Source organism: Schistocerca cancellata, chromosome 3 (genome assembly GCF_023864275.1).
Source record: "Schistocerca cancellata isolate TAMUIC-IGC-003103 chromosome 3, iqSchCanc2.1, whole genome shotgun sequence".
Lineage (NCBI taxonomy): Eukaryota > Metazoa > Arthropoda > Insecta > Orthoptera > Acrididae > Schistocerca > Schistocerca cancellata.
Window position 1 is genome coordinate 644,687,094 of NC_064628.1, and position 14,679 is coordinate 644,701,772.

The window sequence follows — 14,679 nt, forward strand, 5'->3', positions numbered from 1 at the left end:
AAAAACATTCATTTACATTTGTTATTGAAGTCTACCTGCACTAGAGATAAGCAATAGACTATCATTAGCCATGCGAAAGAAGGCCAGATACGTTCCATCAACTGGGATTACTTCTTGACTTTCCTGGCTTAAGGCTTAAACTACTTCCAGTAGTGCTGAGAATAGTATTAGTTATAAGGGAACTTCTGACCTTTCTCCTCTTTCAGTTCTAAATTTTTCACTTTGATGATCCAGTCAACTGAAAGCCGTGGCATCGACGTATATATTTTTCAGTATACTAGCATGTCTTGCTTTCCAAGGGCTTTTTTACAGATAAAGTAGAAACTAAGTAAACAGCTTGCGAACATCTACGAATCCAACACAAATAATCATTTCTCGAGAACTTATTTATGTGTCTGGATAAAGCACTATACGTCTGGCACATTACGGAGACCTGTCTGACAGAGCTATGAGTTTTATATCTTGTCTGTCTCCTTCGTCATGAAGTAGAATTGTTCCAGTATTGTCCCAGTTTTGTTGTATTTTGTTCCTCTGTAGACAATGTGTAAAAAGTTTTGTATTACGTTTCACCATTTTTAATGAAACACCATTATCTTTAGGTGACACTCCTTTCTTTATTCTTTGAATGGGTTTATGCAACTCATCGGGCACTACTTAAAGTCAATATTGTTATTCGCACCGGCGTGTATTACTAATCAGCATCCTGTTTTAATTACTGTGCCATGTACCATCTTATCTGGCGAATCTGATGTGTATCCATTGTAAATTTTTGTTTGTTTCCTTCATGCTCTAACTGTTTTCAAAAATGGTTCAAATGGCTCTGAGCACTATGCGACTTAACTTCTGAGGTCATCAGTCGCATAGAACTTAGAACTAATGAAACCTAACTAACCTAATGACATCACACACATCCATGCCCGAGGCAGGATGCGAACCTGCGACCGTACCGGTCACGCGGTTCCAGACTGAAACGCCTTTAACCGCACGGCCACACCGGCCGGCCTAACTGTTTTCAATTCAAAAATGGTTCAAATGGCTCTGAGCACTATGGGACTTAACTGCTGTGGTCATCAGTCCCTAGAACTTAGAACTACTTAAACCTAACTAACCTAAGGACATCACACACATCCATGCCCGAGGCAGGATTCGAACCTGCGACAGTAGCGGTCACACGGTTCCAGACTGTAGCGCCTAGAACCGCACGGCCACTCCGGCCGCCTTGTTTTCAATTGTTTGTGCCATCAAATATTCATTTTTTTTCAGTTGTTTCTCTCATGAAATATTCATTGTATCTTCTCATATCCTGTCGAAGAAATTTCCATATACTTTTCGTTCAGTTCAGTCTATTAGATCGCTTTCCTATTATTGTTTTCTTCAATTCCCGGCTCCTGCTTAGTAACAGCTTTGTTCCATTTGAGATATTCTTTTTCGCTTTGCTGTTTACTTAAATTATTGTGTTAAATAATTACGGCGAGCGGGGTAGCCGCGTCGTCCTGGGCGCCGTGCCACGGTGCGCGCGTCTCCCCCCTCGTCGGAGGTTCGAGTACTCCCTCGGGCATGTGTGTGTGTGTGTGTGTGTGTGTGTGTGTGTGTGTGTGTGTGTGTTGTCCTTAGCGCAAGTTAGTTTAAGTTAGATTAAGTAGTGTGTAAACATAGGGACCGATGATGTCAGCAGTTTGGTCCCATAGGAAATTACCACAAAAATTTTTTAAATAATTATTTCTTTCATTTACGTATGTACAGTATTCATTCTGTTGGTTTCTGCATCGTTGCCTTGTCAACTAATACTCTGTTAACTATGGACATTGCTGATTCGAATAGGAAAGGGACGCCATTTTCTTTTCAGTTTCAATATTGATAAACTATATTCAGTTTCAGTTTTATTCACATTTGTTCTTTATCATGAAATCCTACTAATGTATGGCATCTGCCATTTATGGTTTCATATCCGAAGTTTCCCTCTTCTAACTGCTGCTATTATCGATTGGCTGGAAGAGCCGTATCTTCTGTTTCTACTTGCGATACTTCGTAGATTTAGCTCCATATTATGCGAGTACGTAGATATTGTAATCAGATGTAGGAAAGAAATAATTGTTCAAAGAAGAAGTTGAAGTAGAAAAACAACGTGCTACCTAATATTCACAAATTTCCATCTGTGTTTTATGCATGCGATAAAAGCACATTCCAAACAAGTTAAAAGATCATACAGCCTTGTGAATGCAAAAACTAATGAGAAATGAAATGATCGTACGGCATTGTTGGCCAGGAGACCCCAAGCGAGGTGTTCGGCCGCCGGAATTGCAAGTCCTTTTTAGCTGACGCCACTGCAACGACTTGCGAGTCAATGATGATGAAAAACACACAACACCCAGTCATCTTGAGGCAGAGAAAATCCCTGACCCCGCCGGGAATCGAACCCGGGATCCCGTGCGGGGAAAGCGAGTACGCTACCGCAGGACCACGAGCCGCGGACACTAATGAGAAAAATTAGTAGCACACAAACCGGGCTAATTACATGTTTGGAGGTTTGTTTTGCCCTTTTTTGAAGTTCAGTGAGTCTCAAAGAAAGCAAAATTCGTATACCACAAGGGGAACAGTTCAGAACTTCGACTTGTGAGGTCGCAGAACGGAGGTACAAACGATACGGTGTAGAAACCGACAGAAGCTAGTCGCAGGAGTTTTCCAGGTGGGGAAAGGCCGCCCGCCTCCGACGAAGCAACAAAATTGCAGCGCGGCGGCTCTCTTTGAAGTATGCTGGGAAGTTCAAGAATTCTTGTAAAAGCACATAATGACAGTTTGGACGATGAATTGACAATACAGTACAGTACAGTAAAGTATAGTTCTTCTCCGTTCTGCTCGTGCCTTTCTACTGTCTTGCCCACGATCGAAACTATCCATTCTGCCATTAAATAAGAATTTGCAAAGAGCGTGTTTGATTAACTAAGACGTCATAATCCTCATCCGATTCCGACTTCCAGCCAATACGAAGGTCTCCAAATCTAACGGGTAGCAAACCTTGTCTTATTCTCCCAGGGCAGCCAGCTGATAGCTTATCGCGGAAGTGACACAAAAGTTGATGGCGATTCGGGGACAGGGCCTGAATAATAATAACAATAAATATAATAATTATAATATCCACTATGCACCATACAAGACACCTGTCAACACTGTTTTCACAATGTTTAATTTCTTGCTATGGTGCACAGTATTGTTATGGAGCTAGGTTGGCAACGAGCATAGACATTCCGTAGCGGCCTCAACTCAGCCGAATATCATCGATCAGAAAACAGTCACTTTAAAGTTTGTATCTACTATACACGGAGTGTGTGAGAAAAGTAATGAGACTGACAAAACTCTGTGTGGTTCTAATTGTGTTTACCGGCGTGTTCCTCCCTTCCAGATGTTCCATCTAAGTTTCAGCTCCGTACAGCCATAATGTGATTTGTGAAAGTTCCATCAGTGAAGTTGAGTTTTTGTCGTGTGTTACGAAATTAGAGAAATTTAGAATAAAGTTATGGAATCAAATTCTGTGTTATACATGGGGAACCCGAGAGTATGACCTTCGAAAAGTTGAAACAGCCTAGGGGAACCTTCCTTATCCAGAGCACAAGTCTTTCGCTGACACAAATAATTTATGGAAGGCCGACAACATGTTGACTGAAAAAGGCTCCAACGAGCAAAATTGTTCAGATGTGTGTGAAATCTTATGGAACTTAACTCCTAAGGTCATCAGTCCCTAAGCTTACAAACTACTTAACCTAAATTATACTAAGGACAAACACACACACCCATGCCCGAGGGAGGACTCGAACCTCCGCCGCGACCAGCCGCACAGTCCATGACTGCAGCGCCTCAGACCGCTCGGTTAAGCCCGCGCGGCGCTCCAACGAGCAAATTAAAGATCAAAACACTGCCGACTTTTTTTTTTTGACAGTGAATGGAGTGAGACCAGACATTGGAGACAAGTGGAAGCTGCATCATGACAACGTCCCATGTCACACGGCCACTTCGATCACGGAATTTTTTACCTCAAAAGGCATTCCTTTGGTTCCACAGCACCCTTATTCACGCAATCTGAGTCCTTGCGATTTTCTTCTTTTCCTCTGAAATTGAAAAATGTCTTAAAAGAATGCCATTTTGGGACTCCGGAGAACATTCAAAAGAATTTGACTGACATATTAAATGCCCTATCCGTTTAAGCCTTTCAGCGCTGCTGAAGAGTTTTAACAACAAGTCATATACATCTACATCTACATACATACTCTGCAATCCACCATACGGTGCGTGGCGGAGGGTACCTCGTCCACAACTAGCATCTTCTCTCCCTGTTCCATTCTCAAACAGTACGAGGGAAAAATGACTGCCTATATGCCTCGGTACGAGCCCTAATCTCTCTTATCTTATTTTTGTGGTCTTTCCGCGAAATGTAAGTTGGCGGCAGTAAAATTGTATTGCAGTCAGCCTCAAATGCTGGTTCTATAAATTTCCTCAGTAGCGATTCACGAAAAGAACGCCAACTTTCCTCTAGAGACTCCCACCCGAGTTCCTGAAGCATTTCTGTAACACTCGCGTGATGATCAGACCTACCAGTAACAAATCTAGCCGCGCGCCTCTGAATTGTTTATGTCCTCCCTCAAATCGACCTGATAGGGATCCCAAACGCTCGAGCAGTACTCAAGAACAGGTCATATTAGTGTTTTATAAGCGGTCTACTTTACAGATGAACCACATCTTCCCAAAATTCTACCAATGAACCGAAGACGACTATCCGCCTTCCCCACAACTGCCATTACATGCTTGTCCTACTTCATATCGCTCTGCAATGTTACGCCCAAATATTTAATCGACGTGAATGTGTCAAGCGCTACACTACTAATGGAGTATTCAAACATTACAGGATTCTTTTTCCTATTCATCTGCATTAATTTACATTTATCTATATTCAGAGTTAGCTGCCTTTCTTTACTCCAATCACAAATCCTGTCCAAGTCATCTTGTATCTTCCTACAGTCACTCAACGACGACACCTTCCCGTACACCACAGTATCATCAGCAAACAGCCGCACATTGCTATCCACCCTATCCAAAAGATCATTTATGTAGATAGAAAACAACAGCGGACCTACCACACTTCCCTGGGGCACTCCAGATGATACACTCACCTCCGATGAACACTCACCATCGAGGACAACGTACTGGGTTCTATTACTTAAGAAGTCTTCGAGCCACTCACATATTTGGGAACCAATCCCATATGCTCGTACCGGTTTATAGCTGCCTATGGGAACTACTGTGAAGGGGACAATATTCTTGTTTGAAAAATAAAATAGAACCTTGGGTAGATAAAAAATCAGTCTCATTACTTTTCTGGCATACCTCGTGTGCCTTGTAAGAGACGGAAAAATTCTCTAGAACCACATCGCAAGAAGTAACAGCGTTACTGAACAGACTCATTGTGCCAGAGGCTCACAGGTACAGCCATTTAATTTCATATTCATTTTCATCGCAACAGAAAGAGAGAAATTTTCTTCAGGAAAGCGGAGTTAGTATAAGCGAAATGAAAATGAAACTAACGATAACTGACTTAAAATTGAGAAGTCGGGTCCAGTTTTATGAAATCAATTAATGTAATTCACTCAAGAACAAAATTAAAATATTTCGTGACAGCCACATGAATTCTCTTTGAAAGCAATAACACACATTATAAGTGCAACATAAATACTCTGCTGTTTAGATATCGAACTGAAAGGAAATATCGGAAATTATTTGAGTCAGCAACGAATCAAGAACAGAGAGCGGAATAGATGAGAAGCTTATAAATTCAGTATAGAATTACTGATTAGTATACGAGCAGCGATATCGCACGTTCGGAAGAGTAGCTCAAACAGTATTCAGAATTTAAGTACAGTAATAGCAAAGAAACTTCTGCGACTTTCGTCACTGAGTGAGAGCTTATCGCTAAGATTTTAGTGACCCTTACTCGATTTCTGAGGTACAGCAGCGCTCCTTTTCTCAGTCTAATGAGTACTTGTGTCTAGTTGAAAAGAATAAAACTGATCCCTATAGCGTATTTTTTGTTGTTGGTATAGATGATTAAGGAAATGAAGGAAGATGGAGGGCGAAACTAATCGACAGCATGTAGCATACTCTTTTCGAGTAATTAGGGAGGCTGCCGCAATTAACGTATCTGACATCATCTTACAACTGTTATTCAATCAAGTCCGCAGCTCGTGGTCGTGCGGTAGCGTTCTCGCTTCCCACGCCCGGGTTCCCGGGTTCGATTCCCGGCGGGGTCAGGGATTTTCTCTGCCTCGTGATGGCTGGGTGTTGTGTGATGTCCTTAGGTTAGTTAGGTTTAAGTAGTTCTAAGTTCTAGGGGACTGATGACCATCGATGTTAAGTCCCATAGTGCTCAGAGCCATTTGAACCATTTTTTTTTTATTCAAGCAATATTGAGGATATACACCCATTTGTCAATCATGTGGTTATTGCCACAACATGTTTGAGACAACATTATCCCATTTTGAAGTGCTTAAATTTTTTTATCTCGTTCGACCTCGTAACAACTTTAAAAAAATCTGCACACGTGCATGGTCAATTCAAACCATAAAACTTGACACATCACAAGCCGGTGCATTCACCGCTCCCGAGGTGCCATTGCAAACTGTGTCAGGTTTCATGGTTTGAGTTGACAATGTACGTGTGCAGCTTGTTTTTAAGGTGTGACGAGGCCTAACAGCATAAACATTTGTAAGCACTTGAAAATGGGATAATTTTGTCGTGAAACATGTTCTGGCAATAATCACACGATTGCCAACTGGGATGAATATCTTCAGTATTGATTAATGTATCTATCTTTTATGTAGGTCATCGACAGTATCACATTTCTTGCCCTCTCTCCACGAGACATTGTGAAGAAGTTAGGCTTACAGTCCTATGATGGGCAACTGTAGGCTCTCGCTTCTCCTGTTGACAGATTGGCAATGGAAATATCCGCCAACACCAAGAGTCGAATCGGCTGCCTCCAGATCGAGCACCAACCCATAGACGTGCACTGGCTGCCTCCGCTATGGTGACAGCACACATGTTAAGTAAACGAAACTACTGTAATTACTAAATCTAATGAAGGTTAATTCATACTGGGCGAAGAAACCCAAACATATAATACTGTGTTATTGTATAGTGAAATTACGGTGCATTCGACTCCACAACGTTATGAGTTTTGCGAAGGACTATGGTAAACTATCTATACACCTTCAAAAATTTATGAGACATTGTACGATGGACAATTATTGCCATGTCATAAATTTACACTCAGGTAAACATTTTCGAAGGAGATTCCAATATGTATTACGCGTCTGCAGGATTTGGTTTATTTGATGAAAAATATGAGTGGGGGCAATCGTTCTTGTTATCTAAAGAAGCATCGGTATTACCTGTCCGACTTTTTGTTATTCTCTGGGCTATTCTTTATACAATTGATTTACAATTAGATAGAGTTATAATAATATATGGACTCGATGAGTGCCCTCGAGTCTCTTACGTAGGAAACGGAAGGCAGAACTGTGAAGTCCTTGTAGACGACATGCTGGGAAGCGCTAACAGAACGAAGAAGACACACAGATTGATCCATCTACAGTGGATGTAGGTATAACGGGCAACGAACACACAGACCAACTGACGACAAACGTGAACACACACTTCCTACTGAAGTACCTCTGATTTTTATAGTACAAACCAAAGAAAGAATAGTCTATGTTAACGTACCAAAACCGCAACGCAAAAAGTACATGTTATTCGACAATACAGTAACATACTGTACGCTATCCTTGGTTTATCAACTCTGAACTCAGAAGGAAAGAAACTATTGAAAACATGGCGCTTGTTAAGTTAAAATTAATACCCTCGCCAAACAGCGACTTCTAACTCGTGTCAAGAACATTGTACATATCTTGGCAGAATCTAATTAATATAATAATCGAAGTTCAATTACGCAGCACAGTATCTTGAAAATCATCGAATATTTTTTTCTAAGGCTATGCCTCATATCTTTCAAAACTTCCAATGCGAAAACTACTTGCCATTTCGTTCGTCTCAGTAAATTAATATGCTGCTTTCGTTGTGTGTCAGCTATGTACACTAATTTAATGTTGTGGATGGTGAAATAAGCCTTAAATGAAAGGAATAAAAAGGAAAACGAAATAAAAGTTCAATGGCACATTTATTTCAATAATATGTCCAGTTTCAATTATTATGGAGTCATCTTCACATGTTCACATGAGCACCTATGTGCTCACAAATAAGAGGTCGAGTCAAATTGAAACCTTAAAAGTTTAATTAAAAATCGACATTTCACGCTATTGTTCTGTACGTTGGCAGTACTGAGACCAACGATGCAAAAAATGCCCTAAAAGCGCCTACAGGCAAGCGAAACGCGGCCACATGCACCAAGGAACGACAGCGTTCTGCCATACGTTTTCTGAGCAGTGAAGGTACAGACACTATTGATATCCATCAGGGAATGAAGGCCCAGTACGGTGATGCGTGTCTGTCTCTGCAGAAAGTTGATCAGTGGAGCAAAAGGCTCGGAAATGCGTTGTCCAGGTCAGGCACTCCGCACTGTGACACCAGAGTCTGCTGCAGCAGTTGAAACTACTGTGATGGGAAAATCGCTGACTGGCGTTGGATAAACTAGCCGCAGATGTGAATATCAGTCACGGCTCAGCACATCACATCATTCATGAAGCGCTCAAGTTTCGGAAAGTGTCTGTAAGATGAGTGCAACGGCAGCTCACTCCAGAACTGAAAGAGCGACGCATTGACGTTTGCGAAGAACTTTTGCGGTGCTTTAAAGGAGAAGGTGATGGCTACTTCGCGAGAATCGTTACAGGAGACGAAATCTTGGTACATAACCACCAACCCGAATCAAAGAGAGCGAGCAATGAATGGCGCCATTCCTCATCACCAAAACGCAAGGAGTTCCAGATGCAATCATCCGCTGGAAAGGTTTTGCTGAATCTCTTTTGGGGACGAATGAGGCATTTTCTTGGAATCCTACGTGTTTAAAAATCAGCTTCGCCTGCAACAAGATCAAACTGACTTGCCTTGTGACTACAGGTGTCATTTTGCGGCATGATAACGCTTGGTCTCATACTGCCCGTGCAACGCTTGCACCCATCGATGACCTGCAGTCCGATACTACATCCGCCACCTCACCAGTCCTTGCACCGAGTGACTGATACGTGTTTGGACCACCCAAGAGGGAACTGGAGGAAAGCAATTCGTTCCGATGAAGCGGTGCAACAGGAAATGCATGAGTGGCTGTGCACACGACGAAAATAATTTCTTTTTCCGGAGGAAAACATGCACTTCCTAAGCGCTGAAACAAGTGTATTGAACGATATGGACGTTATGCCAAACATGATACACATCTGTCCCAGTTTTTTTCAACAAAAAATTAAAATAATAAAACGTTCAAAATTGTCCGGGCTTTCGTCTTGCCTGTTTGTATTTGTCCCAGGATCTCCTGCCGGCGTTTGTATAATTACTTTTATGATGTTTTGCCAGCATGAGTGGCTTGCATACTAAAAGATTCACTCTACGCCATCAGCAATTGAGGGTGAATCTTTGAGACCGCCAGCGACTTGCACTGGTGAAACGGGAGAAAAATTCTTAAAAAACGTCTGCCGAAGATCTTAAGACGAATTTAAGAGAGAATACTCTCTTAAAATAATCCACCCTCTGCGTCTGTGTGAAAACCAGAAGATTATTATCTAACCATGGAAAACGGTTGTATTGTCCCAGCCAAGAGGAAGCCTGTAGCTGCCTAGTGCCAGTGGCGGAAGCAGCTGCGTAGGAGGGCCCCTAAGTTATAATTTAAAAATATGAATGTAATTGTCATAAGCTATTCTTGGCTGAGATATCCCACGGTATGAGTTCAGCCACCTGTGAGAAACTGTATTCTCCTCCACGCACATTCGCCTCTGTCCTTGCTGATATGTGAGAGGTTGCGTCCCATGCGTATTTGTAGGGAGTAAGTGAAATGGCTGTTTATATGCTAATGATAAAGTAGAGGTTCTCTCAAGATGAGGAACTTCTGCGTGATGCTTCATGAGAGAGAATTGGCTGTTAGAACCGATGTAAGGTACTTCAGCTCAAACTCAGAGACCGCTCAATACGTTCATTTTGGAACTCGATGTAGATGATGTGAGGCAAATTTACGCACGATAGATGACGACTGGATTATATAAGACGCAAACAAGAACAGGAAAAGAAGTCTACTAGTATTAAACACACGTCTTGATTGTGGAAGAAGTTTCTGAGAATGAACCGGGTGATCAAAAGTCAGTATAAATTTGAAAACTGAATAAATCACGAAATAATGTAGATAGAGAGGTACAAATTGACACACATGCTTGGAATGACATAGGGTTTTATTAGAACCAAAAAAATACAAACGTTCAAAAAATATCCGACAGATGGCGCTTCATCTGATCAGAATAGCAATAATTAGCATAACAAAGTAGGACAAAGCAAAGATGATGTTCTTTACAGTAAATGCTCAATATGTCCACCATCAGTCCTCAACAATAGCTGTAGTCGAGGAATAATGTTGTGAGCATGTCCAGAGTTATGGTGAGGCATTGGCGTCAGATGTTGTCTTTCAGCATCCCTAGAGATGTCGGTCGATCACGATACACTTGCGTCTTCAGGTAACCCCAAAGCCAATAATAACACGGACTGAGATCTGGGGACCTGGGAGGCCAAGCATGACGAAAGTGGCGGCTGAGCACATGGTCATCACCAAACGACGCGCACAAGAGATCTTTCACGCGTCTAGCAATATGTTTTTTTTTTGTTCTAATAAAACCCCATGTCATTCCAAGCATGTGTGTCAATTTTTACCTCTCTATCTTCATTATTCCGTGGTTTATTAAGTTTTCAAATTTATACTAACTTTTTGATCACCCGGTACGTTTGGAGTACAGCGTTGCATGGAAGTGAATCATAGACAGTAGGAAAACCACAAAAGGTGGGAATCGAGGTATTAGAGATGTTCCAGGTGAGGAAATGAGGAGCTACGAAATAGGCGTGGTCAAAACAGAATATTCTATTCAAATAAAACGATTGTAATGTACTCTACAAAATATTGCTGGAGGTGGCACAATTAATTAATCCATTTATTTGTGTGTATAGGGTGTTATGATAAACGTGTAGGGATGGTAGCTCACGGGTGATGGGGAATAACTTTTGTTAGTGACAAATACTTCGCTGGCTTACCAGCGACAGTAGTCGTCATTTTATTGAATTTTTTTCCATTTTTCCCATCGGCCATGGGACGACGAGATCTCACCGAATTAGCATAGCCTACTAACCAGCTGCGTTGCATCTGTGTGTTACTTATCCCAGTAAAATGACAGAGTGATTTTCAACAAGAAAACTATAAGAATGAGTGTCTCTAAGCGGAGAAAGATATTTTAGAAATTCGGCCTACCACCTTTCACGCTGAGAATATAACTGGTTTATAGGCAACACACATTGCATACGAACACCACAGAGTGCCTACACGTTGCTGCCTCTCAGCGGCGTAATTGATTATGTAAGACACCTGGCGTCGCCAGGTAGCTTTGTCTCTAACAAAAGAAGCTGTACATGAAGTTATGTATCACTCCTAGACGTTTGTCACGTAGAGATCGCAACACCATGTATAATCGTTACTGCTATATTTAAATGATTAAACATTAATTAGAGATTGGGGTTGTTTTGGGGAAGGAGACCAGAAAGCGAGGTCATCGGTCTCATCGGATTAGGGAAGAAGGGGGAAGGAAGTCGGCCGTGCCCTTTGAAAGGAACGTCCCGGCATTTGCCTGGAGCGATTTAGAGAAATCACGGAAAACCTAAATCAGGATGGCCGGACGCGGGATTGAACCGTCGTCCTCCCGACTTCACAGCTGTGGGGCCTAAAGAAATCCACCATAACGGAATTAACTGCTCAGTTTGACTACTACATGTTCGTTGTTCTATACTAACTGTCATCTACACATCTTAAGTTGCAGAAGGCTCGGAAGTGGCATGTAAGTCATAGACAACAATCGACGACGTCCAAATCGACCAAATAGCTCATATTGTTATACATATTCTTGTTTTCTACTCTGAGTAATCTCAGTGTATTCTCCCACTCTTACCCGTACATGAGATAGATGTGCAGATGGGGTACAACAGAATGACGAAGTGCAGCTTCTTCTATGTCAACTTCCCGTATGTAGAAAGCAGAGAGCGTCCTCTTCACGTCGTGTCACGATGCTGGAATGTGCGGCATGCAGCGCTGCGCGACGGCCAACATGCTCGCACACTGACATGCAAGCCAAGACTAGCACAGCGGCATGCCATAACAGGAGAACGTGGTGTGGGCACGTACCTCTTGGCTGCGCCGTCGCCTGCTGCGCTCTTCCAGGGCCCTCTCCAGTTCACGTTCTCGCTCCAGCTGCATCTGCCGCTCCGCCTCTTGCCGTTCCTTCTCCTCCCTTTCTGCCTCCTCCCTCTCCGTCGCCTCCCTCTCCACCTCCTCTCTCTTATGCCCGTCCTCCTCCGTTTCCGTCTCATCCCTGTTCTCCTCGTAGCCTGCATCTCTGTCTGTGCCTTCTCCAGTCTCTTCGTCGACACCGTCGCCCCCTTTCTCCTCGTTACTAGCCGTCGGTCCCTCATTCTCTTCTCCTTTCTCTCCCTCTTCTCCATTGTCCATTCCCACAGTTTCATCCGGACTGCTTTCCGGTTCGGTTGCCAGTTCCCCTTCTCCTATGCCAGAGCTCTCCTCGGTCGCTTCCTTTTCAATCTCTCCCTTCTGCTGCTCCTCCTCCTGTTCCGCCTGTGCGCTGTCTCTGCCCCCACTACCACTTTCGTCGTCTCCATTGTCACCTTCTTCGCCTACGCCTTCGTCCACCTCATCTTCCGGCGTCTGCCCCTCTGCTGCTTTCTTAATTTCTGGAGCCTTCACCTGTTCTTCCGATGCCACTTCCTCCGACGGCTCTGTATCGCCGTCTTTGCTCTGCACAGCATAAAACAATAGATCAGGAAATAGCACATGACACAGTGGGTGTGATTCCCCGAGCTCTTTTACATCCAAACCATTTTTAGTAATCACCTGCTATCAAATAAAGCATTAATTTCTTATTAGCCTCATAAATTTGTATTGTCGATAAAATGCCTTTTACAATGAACAGACAGTAATTGAAGTATGGGAAAGTGAAAATAATTCATTTTGTCATAATAGGAGTTGCGAGCTGCAACTGCTCATTATCCAGAGGATAAATTTCCAGTTTGCTTCTGCTTCAACTTTTCCTTCAGCAACTTGTCACGAAATGATAAATCTTCTTTTGAATTTTCAAAAATAATAAAAAGATTGACATCCAGTGCTTGCAAAATCTACTCTGTTTCTACTGTATGTTCAAACTTACTATAATTTAGTTTAACATCTCACATAATACATGCCATAGATTCCATTTCTTTTACAGTTAATTTGTCTACTTATTTTTGTTTTATCTGAATTTACCTTTTATTTCCGTTTGAGTTAATAGAAGTCTTTAGTGAATTACATTATGTATCCCTCAAAATTTCTCAGTCCATAAACCGAAACCCAAAAAAACCCATCGCTTTTTATCCAGAACAGTTTTGTTTCCTATTTTGTACACAACTGCGTCACAGGGAGCAGATCTGTGCTCCCCCTATACAGTTCACTAACGTTTACCTCAGTTCTTCACCATAGTTTATGAACAAACATGTACAATAACTGATCAAGAATATCTGGATGTCTGTCAGTGGACATTAATGTGAGGTGTCCCACTCCTTCGCCTCTATGACTGCTTGAAATATGCTGATGACGCTTTCAATCAAGTAGCTGAATATCAGTGGAGGGATGGTAGCCCGCTCATCCTCAACAACTGAAACCAGAGAAGAAAGTGACACAGGAGCCTGGAGTGAAGTCGACGCTTTAACTCATCCCAAAGATCGAGTTCAGGTCAGGAGACTGGGCAGGCTTGTCTATTTCAGGAATATTATGGTCCACAAACCATTGCCTCAAATACGCCGTTTTACGCCACTGTTCACTGTCATGCTGCTACAATCCTTGGCCCAGAACTATTCCTCTAATGTACACAGTACACAATCCTATAAAATGTGTTCGTGTCCTGCCGCATTTAGCGTTTTCTTGGCGCAGTATGGGGCCACATCCTAATCACAGGAAGCACTCCTCCTCCCCTCCCCCCCCCCCCCCCCCGCACTGTAATACCACCTCCTTTGTATTTCACTATTGGCATTGTGCTTAATCACAGATAGCGTCAAATCAAAATCGCTCTGTCGGAAATAATGGGATTCATCACACGAAATCACTCAGGTCCAGTCATCCACTCTCTAGAGGCGTCACGCTTTATGTCACCTCAATTGTCGCTTAGCACCTACAGAAATACGCTACTGGCCATTAAAATCGCTACACCACGAAGATGACGTGCTACAGACGCGAAATTTAACCGACAGGAAGAAGATGCTGTGATATGCAAATGATTAGCTTTTCAGAGCATTCACACAAGGTTGGCGCCGGTGGCGACACCTACAAATTGCTGACATGAGGAAAGTTTCCAACCGATTTCTCATACACAAACAGCAGTTGACCGGCGTTGCCTGGTG

At 42.6% G+C, this 14,679-nt stretch overlaps 1 protein-coding gene across 1 annotated transcript in view; it reads right to left on the reverse strand.

The window, feature by feature from the left end:
* LOC126175594 (inversin-A) overlaps positions 1-14,679 on the reverse strand; it is a 238,318-nt gene that overhangs the window by 194,098 nt on the left and 29,541 nt on the right. Inside the window, exon 2 of the mRNA XM_049922458.1 lies at positions 12,419-13,045. Within this exon, the coding sequence (XP_049778415.1) occupies positions 12,419-12,742 (324 nt within the window). The 5' untranslated portion in view covers positions 12,743-13,045. The remainder of the gene's footprint in view (positions 1-12,418; positions 13,046-14,679) is intronic.